The sequence below is a fragment of the Hippocampus zosterae genome, chromosome 5, assembly GCF_025434085.1.
Source record: "Hippocampus zosterae strain Florida chromosome 5, ASM2543408v3, whole genome shotgun sequence".
Lineage (NCBI taxonomy): Eukaryota > Metazoa > Chordata > Actinopteri > Syngnathiformes > Syngnathidae > Hippocampus > Hippocampus zosterae.
Genome location: NC_067455.1, coordinates 2948072 through 2969824, shown reverse-complemented (window position 1 = coordinate 2969824; position 21753 = coordinate 2948072). Strand labels below are relative to the sequence as shown.

At 46.9% G+C, this 21753-nt stretch overlaps 1 protein-coding gene across 3 annotated transcripts in view; it reads right to left on the bottom strand.

The window, feature by feature from the left end:
• Positions 1–21753, bottom strand: part of atp1a3b (ATPase Na+/K+ transporting subunit alpha 3b) — a 40253-nt gene that overhangs the window by 1941 nt on the left and 16559 nt on the right. Inside the window, exons 1-16 of one of the 3 annotated variants that reach the window (XM_052064989.1) lie at positions 18185–18664; positions 7726–7851; positions 7179–7238; positions 6141–6344; positions 5949–6062; positions 5725–5859; positions 5514–5631; positions 4794–5062; positions 4518–4716; positions 3450–3694; positions 3172–3364; positions 2243–2418; positions 2016–2152; positions 1791–1941; positions 761–929; positions 526–680 (exon numbers count right to left, since the gene is read on the bottom strand). In XM_052064989.1, the coding sequence (XP_051920949.1) occupies positions 526–680; positions 761–929; positions 1791–1941; positions 2016–2152; positions 2243–2418; positions 3172–3364; positions 3450–3694; positions 4518–4716; positions 4794–5062; positions 5514–5631; positions 5725–5859; positions 5949–6062; positions 6141–6344; positions 7179–7238; positions 7726–7851; positions 18185–18190 (2457 nt within the window). In that variant the 5' untranslated portion in view covers positions 18191–18664. Of the gene's footprint in view, positions 1–525; positions 681–760; positions 930–1790; positions 1942–2015; positions 2153–2242; positions 2419–3171; positions 3365–3449; positions 3695–4517; positions 4717–4793; positions 5063–5513; positions 5632–5724; positions 5860–5948; positions 6063–6140; positions 6345–7178; positions 7239–7725; positions 7852–18184; positions 18665–21753 lie in introns of those variants that run through there. The other 2 variants (XM_052064990.1, XM_052064991.1) reach the window with 2 other exon arrangements.

Below are 21753 nucleotides of genomic sequence, written 5' to 3'. Positions count from 1 at the left end.
GCATGTTAGCATGGGTAAGAAACGCTAAATAGATTTTGTGGGGGAAATATGCTTTATAGGCTAAAATTGTCCTCATGCTTGATGTCGGCATAGTACGCAAGCTATCTCGTTGCATCTCCTTCCGCTATTTGCTCTCTAAGTGTTTCTCGCTTTTTCTTTGACTGTTTTTATTTCTGAGTTTTCCCGTTTTACATTTTTTGATTAACTGAATGGTGTCCAGCCACAAGTCTCAATCGTAAACAAACACAGTGCAGCTCAGCAAAAAAAAATAAAAAATAAATTTACATTGCATAGCCAAAGAGATCAAGACAATTTCAACAAAATAAAAAAAAATTGCAAACATACAGGCGCAGCAACTGACCAATTGTACCAATTTGTGAAAAACTAAGAGGAAAGTGACCATATGTGAACCCCAGCAAAGTGCGCCTCATTAACACCCACTCCTAATTGATGTCAATGGGAAATTCCGTTTTGAAAGTCCTAATGGAAGTCGTCTTGCGCCGACAAGCGCTGGGCGGCGCTCACCATGTCGGTACCCAGGTCAATGCAGAGGATGGTGATGGTGCCCAGTGGTAGAGGAATGTTGACGATGATAAACAGGAGGAAGGGTGTGATCTCCGGAATGTTGCTGGTCAGCGTGTAGGCGATGGACTTCTTCAGGTTATCAAAGATCAGCCGGCCTTAAACAGTAGTGGCATCAACAATTCAGGATATGAAGAAATGACTGATGCAGAAGGGCAACGGAGTCGTCCGCACTCACCTTCTTCCACTCCGGTGACAATGGAAGCAAAGTTGTCATCCAGTAAGATCATGTCCGCGGCTTGTTTGGACACGTCAGAGCCCGAGATTCCCATGGCGACGCCGATGTCGGCCTTCTTGAGGGCAGGAGAGTCATTCACGCCGTCGCCTGTCACAGCCACGATGGCACCCTGGGAGAGATGGGGGGGGTTAAGGGCTTGTTCAGTAGGCCTCGGTCGCCATCTGCTCTCTTATTTCAGTACTGCACAAAGACCTCCATTTAACCTTCAAGGCGCAATGGCGGCTGGCCATTCGCTTTGGCCCTATTGTGGTCACTTTTGGCCATTTGAAAACTACATACAAACTAAAATTTTATTTCCAAGTTTTCCAGTTCTCCCCGAGCCTGCATGGGTTTTCTTCGGGTACTCCGGTTTCCTCCCACGTTCCAAAAACATGCACGGCAGGCTGATTGAACGCTCTAAATTGTCCCTAGGTGTGAGCGTGAGCGCGAATGGTTGTTCGTCTCTGTGTTCCCTGCGATTAGCTGGCAACCCATTCAGGGTGTCCCCCGCCTACTGCCTGAAGACGGCTGGGAAAGGCTCCAGCACCCCCCCGCGACCATTGTGAGGATAAAGCAGATTGAAAGATGGATTGTTTCCTGAAGAAGGTAGCTGACTGTCCTCCAGTGGAGCAAATGAATGAAACGGCTTTTATTTTAAACATGTGAAGAAACCCTCTACTGACCATTTAATTTAAGAAAGCGGAGGCTCCCTCTACTCACTTTAAGATAAGATAAGAAAAGAAAACCTTTATTAGTCTCACAATGGAGAAATTCCCAATTCACAGCAGCAAAGTTATGAAAGTAAGAAGTAGAACAGACGATGAGCCCATTTCAGAAAGGTACTGCATGATGTGTGCATTTTCTTTTTAAATTATAATTATTTTTCAATCTTCTGTGTTTTAAATGAAGAATGTTACTGGAATTTTATTAAGACACCTGGGGGAAAAAAGGCATCATATATCTTCTTGAAATCTAACATAGTGTACATTACCTGTCTCTGGCAGCCCTCCACAATGATCAGTTTCTGCTGAGGGGAGGTTCTGGCAAAGACAATTTCAGTGTGGTTCCTCAAGATGTCGTCCATCTGATCCTGAGAGAGATCTTTCAGGTCAGTGCCATGGATAACGCAAGCCTTGGCATCCCTAATAAAAACACAGAAGGAACGTTAGGGGTTTTTCAAACATTTTAAAGGGGAATTTGTACCCGACAGTCTTACCTGGGGTTGACTTGACTGACGGGGATGTTGAGACGAGCCGCGATGTCCTCTACCGTCTCGTTGCCTTCGGAGATGATGCCCACTCCCTTGGCGATGGCCTTGGCTGTTATTGGATGATCTCCAGTGACCATAATGACCTTAAAAAAAAAAAATCAACGAGCATACGCCATGAAGCAACTTATGTGACTGAGAGTTGAGACTTTGGTTTCTTCTGAAAGAGGCTCTACCTTGATACCAGCAGATCGACATTTGCCCACGGCATCAGGCACGGCGGCGCGGGGAGGATCGATCATGGACATGAGACCCACAAAGCAAAGGTTGTCCGTCTGGAAGTTGACGTCATCGGTGTCGAAGGCGAAGCCTTTCGGGTACTGGTCCTCTGGCAGCATTATGTGGCAAAAGCCTAGAAGGTGCATAAAATTGATCAGTCACACTGAAAACTGGATGAAGTGTGAATCGATGTTTCGGACGGATTTATATCGAAAAAGACTATAATGCAGAAAATGAATTCACACAAATGGGTCACTTACAATATTGCACTCTAATTAAAACAGATTTGCTTTGGTTTCCAAGATCTTATTTACTCTGATTGATGTCCTGACTAAAGGAAGAGTAGTGCCTTGCTGCCATCTTGTGGTCGATATTATGTATTAAAAAATACTTTCCAATATTTATCTCTATTTCTGATACTGTATTTGTGTTTTTCACCTCAGATTTTTGTATTGCTGAATATTTTTTGTGGGAGGTATATGCGCGTGTGTGTGTGTGTGTGTAATAAGTCAGTTTTTGGCCCTTTACAGAAATTTTCAATATTCTTTCAGAATATTACTTTCTGTCACAAAGAAATAAAATATTTGTGCCTTTTTACGCACCCTTGCAAGACTTCCTAGGAACTATATTTGGGGAAAACGCCCACATTAAGTTCTTTGCGCAGATAATGATTTGTTGGTGAAAAAGAAAAAAAAATCTACATGTATATTTTTGAAAAAATATTTTCAAAATGCATTTGTACAATCAAAGGCCACACTCACCCCAAACGGATTGAGTTTGGGGTGTAAATAAATACCAATGGCCACCGAGTGAAAAAAATGATGAATGTCTGTGATGTGATGATGATGATGAGTGGATGAGAGAAACAAAAGCACTTGTCCTTTACCCAACACTCTTTCTCCCAGTCCTCCCAACTCCATGTAGGCATTCTGGAAGGCCTCCTTCATCTCCTCGTCCATGGGCTGCTCTTTGCCCTGCAGCAAAATGGTGGAGCAGCGATCCAGGATCCTCTCGGGGGCTCCCTTCATCACCAGCAAGTAGCGGTTGTCATTGGGGTCCTCCGTCTCGTGTACGGAGAGCTAGAGCGGATGAACGCAAGGCGTGTTTCGGATGAGATGCTTCCTTTTAGGTGTAAAAACAACAGCATCTTCCGTCGCGACTTACTTGGTATTTGTTGGTGGAGTTGAAGGGGATCTCGGCCACCTTCTTGTTCCTCTCCCGCATCATCCTGACCGAGCCGCAGGACAGCTCGATGCACTTGAGCAGGGCCGACTCGGAGGCGTCGCCGGCCACGTCGCGCTTGAGGATGGCCACTGAGTCCTGTCCCGCCTTGAATTGAGCGCGGTTGCACAAGGCGGCAACGCGGGCCAGCCCCTGCCACGTCACCGAGCTCTTGTCGAACGAGGCGCCTGGAGGAAGAGGGAAAAGCAACACTTCAGGTTTAAAAGTGGGGATTTCCAAAGATGAAGGCTGAACAATTAATCGTATTCAAATCGACACTGCAATGGAGTAGAATGCCATTTTCAAATGGCATATTTTGCACCGGCTTCATTTCTAATATCCATACACTGTACTGTATTTGATCCGTTTATTCATTTGTATCATGTGTAGATAAATATCAGTTCTTAAGAAGTGCAGTGCAGATGTTTACAGATCATTGCTTCACGAAACGGCCCGGTAGTCCAGTGGTTAGCACGTCGGCTTCACAGTGCAGAGGTACCGGGTTCGATTCCAGCTCCGGCCTCCCTGTGTGGAGTTTGCATGTTCTCCCCGGGCCTGCGTGGGTTTTCTCCGGGTGCTCCGGTTTCCTCCCACATTCCAAAAACATGCATTGGCAGGCTGATTGAACACTCTAAATTGTCCCTAGGTGGGAGTGTGAGCGTGGATGGTTGTTCGTCTCTGTGTGCCCTGTGATTGGCTGGCAACCAATTCGGGGTGTCCCCTGCCTGCTGCCCGAAGACAGCTGGGATAGGCTCCAGCACCCCCCGCGACCCTAGTGAGGATCAAGCTGCTCGGAAATGAATGAATGAATGAATGAATGCTTCACGAAACATGAAAATTAGTCACAGATGTATATTTTCCCGTTACAACTGCGGATATGGCGATGCTCCGAATTAAAGGGCGAGCACAGAATTGCAAAACGACTGTGCAGTTAATAAAGGCAGATAGGAACATTTTGGCTTAATTGCACATTTGTGTCCGTGACCGCCTCCGAGAGTCTCTCACACTCACCAGACTGGTCCTCGGTGGTGTCGGCCTCATGAATCTGGTTGTCGAACCACATGTGGGCCACGGTCATTCTGTTCTGGGTCAGGGTGCCCGTCTTGTCGGAGCAAATGGTGGAGGTGGAGCCCAGCGTCTCCACGGCTTCCAAGTTCTTCACCAGGCAGTTCTTCTTCGCCATACGCTTGGCGGTCAGGGTCAGACAGACCTGGACACATGGCGTGTCAAAATGGAACCCTCACGTGCAACACGGCAGAAATCAATGCAGGATGAACCCCCACTCACAGTGACGGTAGCCAGCAGGCCTTCGGGCACGTTAGCCACAATGATGCCGATGAGGAAGATGACAGCCTCCAGCCAGGTGTAGCCTAGGATGAGGGCCAGGACGAAGAAGGAGACGCCCAAGAAGACGGCCACGCCGGTGATGATTTGGATGAAGTGCTCGATCTCCTTGGCGATGGGGGTCTTGCCCGTCTCCAGGCCAGACGTCAGGGTAGCGATGCGACCCATGACCGTGCGGTCTCCGGTGCAGATGACGATGCCACGCGCCGTGCCTGGTTTTGGCAGAAAAGCGGAATACAATTGAGTCGGTTTGCAGATTTTTTTCCCCCCTTGGTTTGTTGGGGCACAAACTCCCTTTTTAAAACGCTAATGTTCTCTTTTCTTGAGTTACAACGAACGCCTTCCGGCTTCATCCTTACTCATATGTTTTTGGGTTTTTTTAATAGAAGGTATGGGTAGACCGTTTTTGTACATTTGCTTTTTTCATGCGACATCTTATGTTGGTGTTCAGCCTCGCTTCAAGGTAGTGAGGATGTAGACGTGGCCATTGCGCACATGTCTCCCCACACCTACTATGAGAGATTTCTTGATAGAAATTTAGCAGTACAATTCTGAAAACTGAACCGTTAAATGGGACGAACCGAGTTCCCTCCCACTTTGTTGCCCGAGAAAAACTATGTCAAGTGTTTGGGGAACGCACGCGTTAAGACTAACATACAGTACCTTCCACACAGTTGGTAGAGAAGAAAGCCACATTTCGCGTTTCCAAGGGGTTGTCATGGGTACAGTCGGGTGACCTGCTCTGAGGCTCCGATTCACCGGTTAGGGAGGAGTTATCCACCTATTCAGGTGAAAGAAGACAAGAATGTTGCGAGTTTGTTGGGTTATCTTGTTTCACCACCACGCCGCGGTCCAAAAAGCTGCTAGTCTCAACCTTGCAGCCGTGCGCTGAAACCACCCGGAGGTCGGCAGGGATCCTGTCTCCTCCCTTCACTTCGACCAGATCTCCGGCCACCACTTCTTCCGCGTTGATTTGGACCTTCTCTCCCTCTCGGATCACCAGCGCTTGCTGTAAGGGAGAGTTGGAAAAACACACCATGAAGGCTCACGCAAAAGACAAAAACGCTCGAGTAAAATCTGACTTTTGGGTCGCGTTACCTGAGGCACCATGTTCTTGAAAGACTCCATGATTTTGGAGCTCTTTGCCTCTTGGAAATACGAGAAGCAACCGGTAATGACGACGACGGCCGTGAGCACAATACCTAGGTACAACTACACAGACAGGCGGATCACAAATGTGATATGAGCAGATGAGAGACGGCGCACATGATGGACAGGCAGGTGACTCACATTGTCTCCGGCGGGGTCGTCCTCGGTGGCGGCCTGAATGGCGTAGGCCAGGAAGCAGAGGATGGCGCCGATCCACAGCAAGATGGAGAAGCCGCCGAAGAGCTGGCGACAGAACTTGACCCACTCCGGGGTGGTGGGGGGCGGAGTGAGTGCGTTGGGGCCATCCCTGAGCAGAAACTCTGCTGCCTTGGCATTGGTCAGTCCCTGGAGGGGTTTCCAGATAAAAAGAGAGTCTATGTTATATTTCAAAGCATTCCCCCCCCCCCCATCAATGATGGAATAACATGCACTACTTGGTATGGTTCTTGAGGCCAAAGTACCGTTTTGGAAATGGGACAGAATAGTACTTACTTACTCCATTCTGTTGTAACAGAATGAGCCTTGTTGGCTCACTATTTGGCAAAAATAAGCAACTTGCAGCTGGTTAATCAAGCCAGAAATGTTGTAAGTGACTTGGTTGCTGTTCTAGAATCTACAGTCAGCATCGGCTCAGTAGTTCGCAAGTCCGAGCCAAGGTTATTCGTCTTAACAAAAACTAACAAAATAACATTAAGAAAATAAAATGAAAAGGAAAAGGCTAGTAAATAAAACAGACTAACTGGAAAAATATATGTATAGTCGTGAAAATGTCCTGTGATTTTGTCATTGTCAATTAATATCATACATGAGCTTTTGGGGTTCATTTTAAATGTATTTATGTATATTTGTACTTGGAATACCTTTTTTGGCACTTGACAGATACTTGCATTTATTTTTAAAAAGTTCAATACTGAAAGTACTTCAAACTAAATTCAAATGAAATACTGTTGAAAAAAAAATAGAATACAAACCAACTTTATCTGGAAACTAGATATACAAGAAACCACATATAAATGTGTATCATTGTATTAAATTTTAATTGTTGGCTTTTATTCCTTATGTACAACACTTTATTGCGGGCGCTGATGATGTGAAAGAGTTGAGATAACTAGTCCTTGCTGGACTGAAGTACTGTGAGGCCATCTAGTGGACAAAAGTAAGAACAATAATTTACTGTACCTGGACGATGTCCGTCTGAAATTTCCGGCAAACTTCTTCTATGGACATCTTGTGTTCCGTCTGAGGGGAAAAGAATTAAAATTAAAAAAATAAGAGAGGGGGGGGAAAAGTACAATGCATACACAGATTTAACCTGCCTAAAAATTATGCATGCAGGATAAACTATGGTCTGCCGACCGGGGCAATCGCTCTTGATTACAACCAGAAACTTTGAGGAAGCTCTTGGACTTGCTGAGGATCGAAATGGGCTCCATGCATGCATTTCACCTGACAAAGTATATCATGGCAGCCAGGTGAGTCTGCGATGAGGCATCAAAGTGGCGACTTCCTGATACGTCTTATCAGCGAAAAAAAAAATAATATACAGTATATTTTTTTAAAAATCAGCAACATTTTTTTTTCCATCCTTAGTATGATTTAGAGATTTTCATTCTCTTTGCACAGTGTCCGCGCCGGATGTGAGACACCCTAGTTAAATGCGAGGACATGAGATGTAAAGCAGACTTGAGAAGTAAATGTAGAGGTTTTTTTTCTTTTTCATACTCACAATGGGCACTTCTTTCTTCAGGTCGTCCATGTCCTTAGTTGCCGTAGCCCCCCCCTTCTTCTTCTTGGGGGATCGGTCATCTTTGTCCTGTGTGGTGGCAACGCGGTAACTGTCTGACCGGCCATACTACAGACATACACATAGTTTTTATACATGCCTTCCAACTAAAAGTGTACAAAATAGCAGCTTGTGTTCTTTTTATCTCAGGGGCGGGGGTGGGACTGGTGGTGGTGGTAGATAGGGGAGGGAGTTGGGGGGGGGGGGGGGTATTCTATTCCCACTCACAGAGGGCTATTTTTGGAGAGCTGACGACATCAGAGCATAGTAGAAATGGGCATAATAGCGTTTTGTTGTGAATAGACTGTTTGAGTGACGATGTCTTGAAGCAACGGAAGCAAAATGGAGTGGACAAATTGGCTGCGTTCCGCAGAGCCTCTGCTGAGCCAGTTTGCTGTCCGAATAGGACAACACGAGAGCGCAGGGAAGTTGAGCTCATCCGGGCAGCAAAATTGTACTCGCTATGACTAATGTATCGAAATGGGAGTCCATTTGAAATTGAATTTGGTTGAATGCCCATGCCTAGTACGTAACACACCCTTGCGAAGCGGCCTAGAGAAGTGCATTTCTAAAGTGAGTGGCACATCAACAACAACGGAGGCAAATGTGAGCATTTTCCCCCTCCCTTGCGATGAAAGTCAGAAAAGGCCCGATGACAGAATATTTCAAAAGATGATCGTGAGGTTTCGTTTGGGGTGGCGAAAAGAGCGATCTTTTGTTTGTTTTTGTCTCTGATTCCAAAAGGATCCGGTCGATGACAGTAAAAAGGAAAACATGTTCAATAGTTCGGATCACAGGTTCACAATAGAAATAACAAGGAGAAGAGTTTGTAACTTTACTGTAGTGCACTGTCCTTTACTTGTATTGATAGTTTTAAGCAATAATTTTAAAAGTATACTTCCTCATGCCCTCCCATCCGTTGTCGAAATAGTAAAACAATACACGGAAGCTGCCGTCAGCCACGGGCTACGTCACAAGCCACCCCGCCAGGCCCCGCCTCTTAAAGGTGCAGGCATGTACACAAACATGACGCCACTTTCTATCCATTTTATGTGTGTTCAAATGCGTTTCAAAAGTGTGTTTTAATGAGTTTCAATACTATTTAAAAGTGTTGGATGGGTAAATTAAGGATGTTTGATACCACTTTTTGACAGAACGATACCAGGATGAGTAAAATGTATCATTATTCACTCATACCGACACCACTGGTACTTATGATACATAAAAAAAAAAATAAGAATGTCAAATAATGTTTGAACATCAGACTTTTTTTTGTCTTTATGAAGCAAATCCCAACGTTGCTTTATTTCCCTTCCATCTGTCATGTTTTTTTTTTTTACAAATCTGTTCATATGTTAAAAATGGCGTGTGCTCCACTTCACACGCCAAATGTCTATTAAGGTGTGAGAAAGACGCTCACATTAATCAGGCAGTATTAACATCGCAGAGGAGGCGCACGTGGGACATGAAAGCGTCGGCCTGAGCTGTTTTGCGTTTGATCACTGTTGATCAAACAGTTGGGGGTGAACGGACTGGAACGGGCACACGAGGATGTGGAATCAACATGAATGAGGTGAACCCACTAAAACGTTACATCACACGACAAGGCAAGACATCACAAGCGCACTTTCCATCGCTCCAGCCTTGCTTCCGTTGTTGAGGTCGACGCAACCGTCCTAATCAATACAAAGTGTTTTTTTGTTTTTGTTTTGTTTTTTAGCATTGCTGAACTATGTGTCATTTTTTTCCTGGGATTTAGTGTGGGCGTATCAGTTTTGACATTTCAAATGCGAAACAGGTCAGTGACTTGGAGTATCTTGGGTTTCCGTTTTGCGGTTGGCCTACTAAATATAGCATCAGTCACTAGATGGGCAATCGCTCGCGTTGGCAAGTGCCGTTGCTCCACCCCGGTCGTTATGAAAGATTATGTTACTTATTTGCATGAGAGAAAAATCACATCCTCACAAGTGGACATGAAGCGTGCCGTCATTTTTTTGTTTTTTTAATCCTTTGCGTATTTGGACTGAGATATTAAAACAACAAAGAAATATTTTAAATTGAGAAAAAAAAATGTCAGAAAGCGGGCAGCGCGGTGAGCGACTGATTAGCATGTCTGCCTCACAGTGCAAAGGTGGAGAGTTCGATTCCGGCTGCGACCTTCCTGTGAGGAGTTTGCAGGTTCTCCCTGTGCCTGTGTGGGTTTTTTGCGGGTGCTCTGCTTTCCTCCCACATTCCAAAAACATGCATGGTAAGCTGATATAACACTCGAAATTGTCCCTAGGTTTGATTGTGCTTGCAAATGGTTGTTCGTCTGTGTATGCCCTCCGATTGGGTGGAAACCATCTCAGGGTGTACCCCGCGCCTACTTCCCCGAAGACAACTGGGATAGCCTCCGGCACGCCCCGCGACCCTTGGATGGAAGAAAATACAGGTACATTTCCTTTTCAACCAGTTTAGACTTCAAATGATTCGACAAAGATGATGAAAATGATGTTCGATTCTGCAAACGGGCCAAGTCAGAGCTGGACCAGCGCCGCGTAACAGATCAAGCGGGGAGCACTTTGGAAGCCCTGCCAAAAAGGCACACCTAAAACTTGCAGTGGACCAGGATGGTAATTCGCTAACCAAGAAGCTTTGACATTCGTCAAGGCAGTGCAGCGGCGACATTGGTGAGGCTTCCGCCCAAAACCACACACACACACACACGCTGAGTTAGACGCAAGACAAATATTAGCGCTTTGCGTCATCTCCTGGCTCGAGTGAAATCTGCTCCATACATAGCGGACCTGCCTTTCTGGTTTAGTAGACATTTGAAATAAAAAAGATTGATGGCATCTGTCGCTCGACCGAAAACAAGCTCACTAAGCCTTTTGTTGGAGTTTGGCGCTGAAAAGGGAGCGGTTTGACATACAATCACACGTGCAAGCACACACGACCCGATACCTCTTCCTGTACTCTGACACAGGTGAGCAAACCTCAGACTGTAGCAAGACCAGACAGGCCTTGTGAGGGAGGCGAGTATAAAGATGGCATGGAAAAGTACCCATGAGAGAGTGACATTGACAATGAAAGATTGTCGCTTTCTATTCAGGCACAAAAAGGTTCGACTGAAACCGAACAGATGACTGCTGGTAAAATGGATGTACAATACACGTGACAACTTACAGTAATTAGCGACACTCGTGACGATAAGCAGCACGGATAATGGGTGGCGTCTGAGACGCAGTTGAATGCAGAGCTCTGCCAAAGATTCGCTTCAACATTCAAGATTACAGAGGAAGCCGTAGATTGTCATGTGACTGTGCCAGTGTAACGTCGCAACAACAACAATTAATCGCATGAATCGGCAACTAATCGATTATCAAATTAATCGACAACTATTTTATTCATCAAGGAATCGTTTCAAAACATTGTTTAAGTTAGATTTGTCCATAACGTCGGATTGCAGCCTCTCAACAGTAAGTGGTCTTTAATTTCTGTAGTCGGCTGTAAAAGCAGTCTGAATATCTTTTGTGTTTAATCTCCGGCTGGCTGATATTTGAATATCAATTCCATTGACACGTGATGGACATAGATATGCCTTTGATAAAATGTTGAACAGAAAACTAATTGTGCGTGTTGTAGGCAGCGCGCAGCTGACTCCAAACACAAAGAAGCAGGACGTGTCCACGCGCCAGTGGCGTATTCACGGGGAACATGAGTGTGCCGTACCTTGGTTCAAATAAAAGGACCAGTCAACCTAGTACAACTCTCGCAAATGATATTTTACATCAGGGGTGGCCATCTTTTCAAGCAGCCAACCTCCCGCGATCGACCCGTTGCCAATGGTCTTGGAGGTTCTGCTGCAGTCGCCTAATATGGCGGCTCGGGTTGCGTCGACGGTCGTAAGTGTGGCGCAGCAGCGCTGAGTGGAATGCGAGGCAGGCTGGTGACAGACAGGAGCGCACACATGGAACAGGAGACACGAGTGGGAGGTGAGAAGCCGGGCCAGATCGAGAGTGAAACAAAGCAGGTGGCATTGGGGGTGGGTGCTTTGTTATCCCACCCCCAAAAGCCTCGAATTAGATATTGAGCGCAATCTTTGTCCACTAGGCCTTGTGTCAGCCTCTGACCAGCACTGACCCAACTCCAAATAATTGCACCTCACTTAAGGTATTTGTGTGTGTATCTGTGGCCGTCAGATAACGCAACTCAACTGTATTTCTTGAGCGATTTAAAACAAACCACCGCTGTACACAAAGTGCTGTACATGGAGGAAAAATAATTCATACGCCCACGAAAAATTAATTAACCAAAGCCAGCAAAAATCTCAAAAATAGTCAACTAATAATCAAGTCTCATGATGAGTCACAAGCCAAAGAAGAAAAATGATTTTTGAGGTGACTTTTAAAGATGGGCAGGGAGGGGGCTCGGTACCTTGAATAGTGTCTCGTCCGCACACCTGAGACACCGGGCAGGAGCGGAGGAGCTCAGAGAGGTAAAGGTGGGGCCCAGGCTCTTTCAAGATTTAAAAACAATGAGCCAGAGTAGGAGTTATATGCTCCGTCTTACGAGTACCGATCGAGAGACGAGCAGTGGCATGTATGTGGGTTCAGAAGTGCAAGTATGAGAACATTTTGTTTGGATGAGTGTGGAGGTAAGACATTGTAACAGTCTATGGAGAATGGGTGAGGTACGTACGTGCGCTTGGGACAGAAGCATTGACGGCCGCAGGGAGAATCATACCAGGCTGTCTGCCCGCAAAACACACCCAGAGCTTGCTGGCAAACACTCGCACGAGTGTGAACAGGTGTCATACCCTGGAAACAAACTGACTGCTACTCCAAATAAACTGGACCTACTGTGTGACAAATACTAGTGGCGGGACAAATGACTGATATTGCGATACAACATATTAGCTCTGATGGCAAATTAACTGAAGAACAAACCAGGACTCTTAATCCCGAATCGTCACTTGTACCTCTTAACCCAAAACCAAATCCGAACCCAAAGTGTGAGGACTTTTACAAGGATGATCGCCCATGAAATTCCGTGACAGAGACTCTCCATGCTTCGCTTCGCCACAAGTGAGGTTGCTTCTGAATTTATAATCATAGTTATTTATAATGTAAAACAGGGTTAGCTCAGCAATGTTGTGAAGCCAATCACCAATTAGTCAACATTTCAAATCCCCAAACTATTGGCTACTCTGGTCACCCACTCATGAAAACTAGTTGCAGCACCACCGATGTTATGCAACAGTTAAGTCGTGTTCGGCCATGTTGCTCAATGTCCCGCAGGAATAACTTTGCCCAAGACTCCCTCCAAGTGATTAATCGTCAGCTGTTAAACCGGCACATTGGAATAAACCGACACAATGGCGTTCTCTGTTAACAGTTCAGCTAGCGGCCCCGTTCACAATGCCTGTCATGCCAGTTTTGCTCCCCATGCTACGGGTAAAAGCGATAAAGCCACTATCTGCTCGCGTCAGAGACGTATCACAGACAATGGTGGTGTGACACCAACATTAGGCACTCACTTCTCACCCCCCCCCGATGTGATGAAAGCAATTGGTGCCGCCCGACAACCATTTCATAGGTCACTCCACGGGCTAAACTTTTCATCAAGTTCAAATTGACGTCACAACGTAGTGTCATTTCATTGTCAAATTACAAAGGCTGCAATTTGGGATGTGAGGGAGTGGGGGGAGATGTACGAACTTCACTGTAGTCCGTTGGTAAGCTGTATTTCTTGATCATTGTTTCATGAAACGCTAAAGTGTTTGAGCAGCAGGTTATTTTGCATTATTGTTGTTGACGGCACACTTGTTTGGCTGAAATTTGTAAAGTTGGAGTGAACGCTGAAAATACTGCAGGTCAAAGTATTTAGTAACAACTAAGTCAGTTAGATAAAGAAAGTCTCTTTCATATTCATTAATGGTTCGTTTGCCTAACATTGGAAGAGGACCTTGAAAAATAAATTGCATATTGAAGAGCAATATCGCGGGGGGACAAAAAAAAACAGAATTGGACCATTTTTCCAACATCTTTCAGCCCGAATCATTCCAGATACTGGCGTTGAGTTGCTAAGTGTCTCCATTTTGAGCGTGCTACGGATGTAACGGAAGAAACCTGGGGCACTTCAAACTCAAGGTCGCGCCGTTTTTTTTTTTTTTTTCCCTTCCAAACATCAAAGTGTGTGTGTGTCCAGCCACCATCCACGTCTCTGCATTATGAGCCTCTGTGTAGTTCCAAAGAGGAAACAGAGACCCGTGTCTGGAATTACAGCCGCTGCTGCAGCTAAAGCAGGTGAACGGAGCGACACACAGCTCTGACATCATCGGGCGCTGTTTCCAGGCTCCCTTCTGGGTAGCTTAAGCTAATTACCCTCCACTGCATCGCTTGTGGACCTGAAAAACGGTCTTGAAATGCCAGTAAGTCGATAAGTCAGTACTGCGGGTCTCGCTGTTGATTCGTTTGCGCAGGCCGGCTGACATTTTGAGAGTGCCGCCATGGCGACCGGCGCTGTGGCTACAAGGGTCCCCTGATGGGATGCGGGACAAGTAATAATTGATGCCGGTGTAAGTGGAGAGCGCATTCCCAGTTTGTATGCGTTATGGGTGTGCGACGTTAGCGGATGTGAGTTATTGGGCCGGCTACGGCGCATATGTGATGGTGGAGGAGGCACACATTGCGGCAGAGAGAGGTGGCGGGAGATGGACTGGAAGAGAGACAGATAGACAAAGACAGTGTAAAAATGGCGGAGCAACGAGCTAGTGACGTGGGCCAAGTTTCACTCTTTCACTTAGTTTTGCGGCGGAGCGTACCAGGAACGGGAAGCGGACAGTGGGCAGAACGTTACTTTTTACGTGCAACTTCACTGAGGAAGTAGTTGTGGCCAGAAAGCCATTTGTTTTCCTTGCACGTGGAGTGATGTGCGGTTTGTTTCACTTCTTGAATCTGATCAGACTCGGTAGTCTGCACTGATCGCCTGTTCACAACTCTCTTCTTTTTAATCACCATGACAGCAGGGCATTTGACTATTTTTGATTGGCGTAATTAACAATCAATTACTGTTTACATTCTAGTGCACAGGTGTCAAACTCAAGGCCCGAGGGGCCAGATCCGGCCTGCCTGGTCATTTTCTGTGGCCCGCAAAAGCAAAATCGATGCTAAAATCTGTCTTATTTTAAGACGCGCAGCGATCTACCATCTTTTCCGGCCATTGCAGTGGAGTTGTAGACGAATCTCATGTACTGTTAATACTCCCGAGTGACAAACCGCATCCGATCCAATGGTTCAACGTAACAAACAAAAGCTGTTGAATTGATAATATAAGTCACATTTCGGGACTCATCCGAGTCGAGTAAATCGACCGCAAAATTCTTCGCTGGCATCATGTCGGCCATCCAACACAATTACAGTCGCCATGAACATCCGTGACCTTTTAACAATCAATTAGCACCATGTACAGGTGAAAAGTCGATACTACAGTCAAAGACATCCCATCAGGGGGCTGTCAGAGCAGTATTTTGGCCACAGTTTTTTTTTACAATGGATGCCCTGTGGAACCAAGCCAACAATTTTTATCCAGATTTGGAATTAGTAGTAGCACACAGGTCTCACAAATCCATCCGACTACTTGAATATTCAATGGGAAAGTTGAAGGGCTAATCGATGCGAAAAAGATTTCAAAATGGGAGCCGTAGTCGGACAATTTAGCCATACATCCAGTTTCCACAGCAATCTTCAGTGGTGTAGAGGGTGAGCTCGACGCTATCCCAGCTCGCTTGGGTCAACACCTAGGACTGGTTGCTACGTAGTTTAGCAAGAGAATGCAACGACCCAAAACGTTGAGACGGTTTCTGACAAAGTTGGTTTCCATCAACGAAAACGAATGCCCTCTAGTACAATGCTCAGCATGAACTCACTGTGGTAGTGCCTGACAAATTTGGTCGAAAACAAAGTTTCGGTGTGTACTCATTTCTCGACACGCTGGCAACTCTCATTTGCAACCGATGGCTCTTGGGTGCAGATTATTCAGTTTCGCAGTGTAGTGTGCCTTCGAAAACCTTGATTGTGAAAGCAAACTCAAGGTAGCACAATCCAACAAATCCGTAGTCTCATTCATGCTCAACGGCGTAGTTGCTGAATTTGTTCTCCTTTTCAGACACTTACGAATGCTTTATTTTAGATTCGATAAGCTCTTCCCTTCAATTTCAATTGAGGACCATTGGGGCCGATCAGTTTGATCCAGCGCTGCAGGTACAGTGGGGAAGGACGTGCAGCACTCTGCACCAAAGCGAGGGCTGGGCCTCTGCAGAGGCCACACTCATCCATCTCTAAAACGAGCACCCACTTTTGCCGACACAAGCATGCCATCCTCATTAGCAGAGGGTGAGGGGGGGTCTGATGGTGGGGGTCTCAACACTATTCAGCAGCCATGATGACCTTCTGACAAAAGCTGCAGTAACACCACATCCACCTTCATAACTTTAATCCCCAATTTCGACCTCTCAAGCAGAGACCACACCCTATGGAAATCCTCCACCTGACCTCCTTCCTCATCCCATCTGTCCTCCCCGATTACCCGGCCCCCACAATGCACCGCGACCAGGAAACGAGAGCCACAGTCATGTGAGCCCCGTGGGTCATTATCCTGTAACAGGATCTACAGCCAGGCAGCCCCTCCCCTCACCTCTCCCTTCTCGTGTAAATCCATCTCGCTCCACCTGCACTTGTGTCCTTTCCTTTCTCACCGTCCAGCCCACCTTCCAGCTAACAAGTCAGGGATGTGAAGGTGAAAATTGCTCTCGGCATGCACCGGTGCAAATCAGAACAAAAGAGAATTCACCAATCTTTTTATGTATTCATTTAATAATTTTTACACATGCTTAAAAAGCAAATGCAGCGTGGCACATTTCAAGCAACGGCCTATCGCGGCTCTGCACTGGGAATTTCCACAAAAGAGGCCCCGCCCCCACTTTGACGCAGCAAGCACGTTGCATGCGATGTGCCCCCTGCGGCCTTGGGAAAAGGACAGCTGGCGCATCATCCAAAGAGAGGAAAATCATACGACTATCCACATGCCCAACATTTCTACTTCTGCCCGAGCATATTTACCCCCACCGTGGTGATGGTTTTAAACCCTCGCATCCCATTTTTGACGCAGCGGCCCGTCACCTCCCTCTGCAGGGACACTGCAACGTGCAAGGGGGACCCCGTCGGCTGCCTGCTGTCACTGCAATGACACCGGCCCCCTTCTGGCTTGCAGCGTCACGCCACCGCACTGCATCCCGGATTGATGCAGTGGTATACACACACGCACATACACGTTGCGCAATAGCTTGCGTCTCCATTTACATACGCCGGGCTGATTTTTTCCCCCTTCTGGCGTTATTCTCAACAAATCACACACACAAACCTAACAGGATCCATCTATATTTTTTTATCCTCACTTTTATCCTCACTACTGTGTGCTGGAGAGTGTGGGTAAATGTATTCACTTATAGTGATTCGCACGTCTCTGCTACATCACAAATTAAAGGGGAAATAAGCTGTTGAGGTGCTTATTCTAGGTAACCGCATTATGACGCATGGGTCACCGAGGGTGCCGGGTGATGAGACTGCGTAGAGCTTCAGGGGGACATGATGCGGGGCTTTGGTGGAGGTGGATAGGTTGGGGTGCCGGTTGGTGGGCATGGAGAAAAATGACGAGGGGGTGGGGCGACATGGAGGTCATGGCAATACAGCCACTCATGTCCTCTCGTGGCCCTAAAACCAGTATTTTACTTAACTCTTGAGTGAAAATATAGACTAGCACCTCACCTTCTCCCCCTCTCCCCGTATATAAACCGATTAAGGCCTACCTAAAATGGCTGGCAAGGTTATAGGCAAAAGTGAGGCCTATGAGGAGACACAGAGGACACTGGGTACTCGTGTTCTTTGGGGCCTTTGAGCAACACTTTCCAATGAAAAGGGTGACTGCCCAAGTGTGCGTGTGTGCGCGCGCGCGACAGTGAAAGCCATCAAGACAGCAATAAGATAATAATCTACAACAAGAGGACAATGCTCAAGAGACGATGGCAAAAATGAGCGAGAGTGAAAGCTAATCGGTAGCTACAATTGTTTTGTCGCAGTGTGGCTGGAGGCAGCAGTTCCGCATTACCGTCAATGTCACTCAACCATGCGCGGGATTTCAAATCAGGGGGAAAAAAATGAAATGACATCACGTTTTCATGTCGAGGTCGCCCACCCACTACCCTCCCAAGCCGCATCAGCTCCCGGTTTAACGTCCTCGCCAGGGAGGTGTTGGTGATGGCGGACTTCCGTTCGCTTCTCAGACCGCTTCGGGTGTGTGTCAGTACGGGGTTGAAGGTGGGAGGGTGGTAGTGGTGGTGGTGGAGTGAGGAAGATGGGCTTACCCCCATGGTGGCGCAGTCACTCTTCTTATCCTCCTCGCAGGTTGAGAGGTGTGCTCTCTGTCCGCTGGAGCACCCTTAAAACGTCTTGCGGTAGACGGGAAGGGGGAAAAGGGGGTAAGAAAGAGAAAATGGTGGAACGACCAGTCTTGAGGTAAGACAAGCGGGAATGCAATGGAGTCTTAAGGTGAGTGCGTCACCGACAAGTTGCCGTTCCTAACGGGGCTGTCAAGCTCGGCGAAAACGTCTACGAACAGCCCCAGTCGCGTTTTGTGAGCCTTGCTTATAAGAAACGACGCGGTCTCACTCCGAGCATCACGCGTGGATTTACCCCTCCACCAAAAGGACCGGCGTTCCTAACTCACGAGCCGCACTACGCTGCCTGCGAAACGCTTGTATCCCTCCGCGGCCCGGTAACAGCGCGAACTGCTTGACGCAGTACAGTCTATCCTCGCGCCGCACAACTCCGCCTGTGAAAGAAGCGCCGCCCACAGCGAATGGCTAAAACGGATTGCTGATTTGAATACGCTCCTCCCACCACCAATCCCGTCGCCAGTGAGCAACACCCATACTTCACCGCTGGGTTCGTTGTCCAATCATGAACCTGAGCATCTCTTCTATGATGACCAATGGGCATCAAAGTTATGTTCCCGCCGGCTAATTGGAGGCAAGCTTGGCCCCTCCCGCTTTACTGCAGAATTCAGCGGCTAGCTTGCCATGTCGCTAATTGTAGCCACGGCAAGATTGTAATGTAGAAAATGAGGAAAGGTTAGATTGGAGTAGCCGTGCCTTAGTGTTTGTTCTCGTGTTGCATGACAAGCAGTTTAGGGTTCTTTATGGCATGTCGATGTGTCACGTGGTCAGAAACGACCGCTATCAGGCTGTGTGTGTGTGTGTGTGTGTGTGTGTGTGTGTGCTGTTACAGATGCATCAATGCACTTAGGAGCAGCAGTAGCAAGAGAGCATTGCTCACAATGCAGAGTCAGCATTTACGTATAAATTATTCATTGCGGTAGTACAGGGGCGGGGGAACCTTTTTTCTGCATTGCAATTTTATAACGTCATAAATGTATAAAATATGAGGCAGCAATGGGAAAAATAAGTATGTGAAAAAAAAGCAATTGAGCTTGCTTTAGGGTAAATTGGAGCCACTTTAAATCAGGGGTGGTGGCCCTTAAGCAGATCGTGAGTGATCGGTAGCTCGAGAAGGGAGTGTGGTCTTGCTTATGGCAGTACAGAACGGTAATTCAATCACTGCCTAAAGCACTCAAGAGTTTTATCCTTTTGATCTAGCTGCCTGTCAACGACAGTGAACGAGTGTGTGTGTGTGTGCACACACACATACACGTTCACAGAGGTGGCCCAGTCGCAATGTGTGGAGTTTGCATGTTCTCCCCAAGCCTGTGTGGGTTTTCTCCGGGTACTCCCCTTTCCTCCCACATTCCAAAAACATGCGTGGCAGGCTGATTGAACACTCTAAATTGTCCCTAGGTGTGAGTGTGAGCGTGGATGGTTGTTCGTCTCTGTGTGCCCTGTGATTAGCTGGCAATCAGTTCAGGGTGTCCCCCGCCTACTGCCCGAAGACAGCTGGGAAAGGCTCTAGGGGTGTGTAGACTTTTTTTAATATCCATTGTAACTTGGCTCAATAAAGGTTCGGAATCATTGCATTTGACGCTCATGAAATGTCCTTGTTCCCTAAATGGAATCAAATGTTCGCCACCCGTGCTGTAGTGAGAATTCAGCAGCAAAAGTATCATATTATTGTTTTGCATTCCGCAAGTTGACGCATGCAAAGAGAAACACTAAAAACAGCAGCCTACGCTCCAGGCCAACCGTGCTGGATTAGCTATGGATGTCATTTTATGTAACCGTGCCACAGAATCAGCAGAAGGCGACCCTTACGCATCATCCACGAGTCACGTTTCTTCCCCGCCGCGTTTCTTTCCCGTGCGAAGGGACGGCGCAGCGGTGAGGCTTCAGCCATGCACTGCTAATTTGCAAGGGAAAAGCAGAGCCTGATCTAACACAAGGCCCCCAAAGCGTCACACAAAACACGCCACTACCATTTGACGTGCTTAAAGGGGGCTCGTCGCTTTCCAATCTGCTTGCAAAATGGCTGCCGCTGCCTATCCTTTCCTTCCTATGTGTTTTGGAGGAGAGGCAGAGGCTGGAGGCAAGGAAACAAAATGCACCCAACAATTCTTGGTTGCCACAGCAACACAAGTCAGATGACCTTGTCTGAGGGTTTGTTCTGCTGAGTCAGAAACTGAGGGATGAGGGAAAAGAGGGGTGCTCGTTTCCCATTATGTTGTGATAGGATGCTCATCAATTCGGCGGTTGCAAATCTACCCTCTACCCTCCGTACTTAAAATATAAATACTTGAGTAAGAAGCGACTGTGAAAAGTCGGGTAATGGGGTAAAGAAGAGGTACCTGAAAAAAAAAAACACCCACACCACTGGTCCTCATATCTAGCACGGTGTCACGCACATTCACAAGTAAGCGCACGGGCTGAGCCAAATGACGGCCATGGAGAATTTTTTGGAAGCGTAAGTGACGTGAGGCGTGAGTCAGGGCAACGGATGGATGCCGAATGTCACAAGGTCTCAGTGTCATGCACCATAGGCTCACAGTGAGTCCTGCGCTTTATTTAGAATCACACAGACGGAATAATTTTGTTGTGTGTTTGCTACTTGCATTATATTTCAAAAGAATTAATTGCTCGATTAGGGTTTTTTTTTCCCCCTCCCATGTATTGGAACAGGAATCAGGAACCATATCGGTCAGGGCCTGTTACAGGCTGTAGGTTAGATTAATAGCCTTGAAATGATTTATCTTACTCTCGTTATTTCATATCACAAAAACGTGACTAGATCCAACCCCGATGGTGGTCCACGGACCCCGGTTTGAATAGCGTTATGTGGAGCCGCAGCCTCTCAAAGACAGACATTTTCATACATTTCTCGCATTGGCACATGGATGTGGTAAACCACAAGACTAGTACAGAGAGCGCGCTACTTGTTTGCCATCCATTTCAAAACAAAACCGGCAGTGACACGCCAAAAAAGAAGCTTGTCGGCACTTGCACGAGCATACTTTTGATTAGAAAGGGTCGTTCGCATGGGAGTCATCTACGCGCGTTCGCGTGTGTGAAGGTGATCCCGGCTAATCCGCTTTTAGAAACGTCTGACATAATCTGTGCTTCGCTCGCAGGGTCCGCCAGCAGTGAGGGGGGAGAGTAAGGCGCGGAAAGGAGGGTGTGGGGGGGGGCGAAACACAGACTCGGGATCACCGGCGATGGATGATGAGGTTAAGGAGGATCGCCAGAAAGGGGAAAAGGGAGGGATGGAGAAATGACGGAGATGAAGGAGTGAGTCAGGTGGGTGGGGATGGAAAATTCCAGTGGGTGTTAGCGTGAATGACGGATAACAACGCAAAATATAACTCTGACCGCGTTTCAAGTAATCTCAGTGCCATCAGGCCAATGGAATCCACATCGCAAGTGGACCATGTCGCATGCTCACCTATGTTACGAAAGAAGAAGAAGAGGAAAGACCGAAACAACAGCACTTT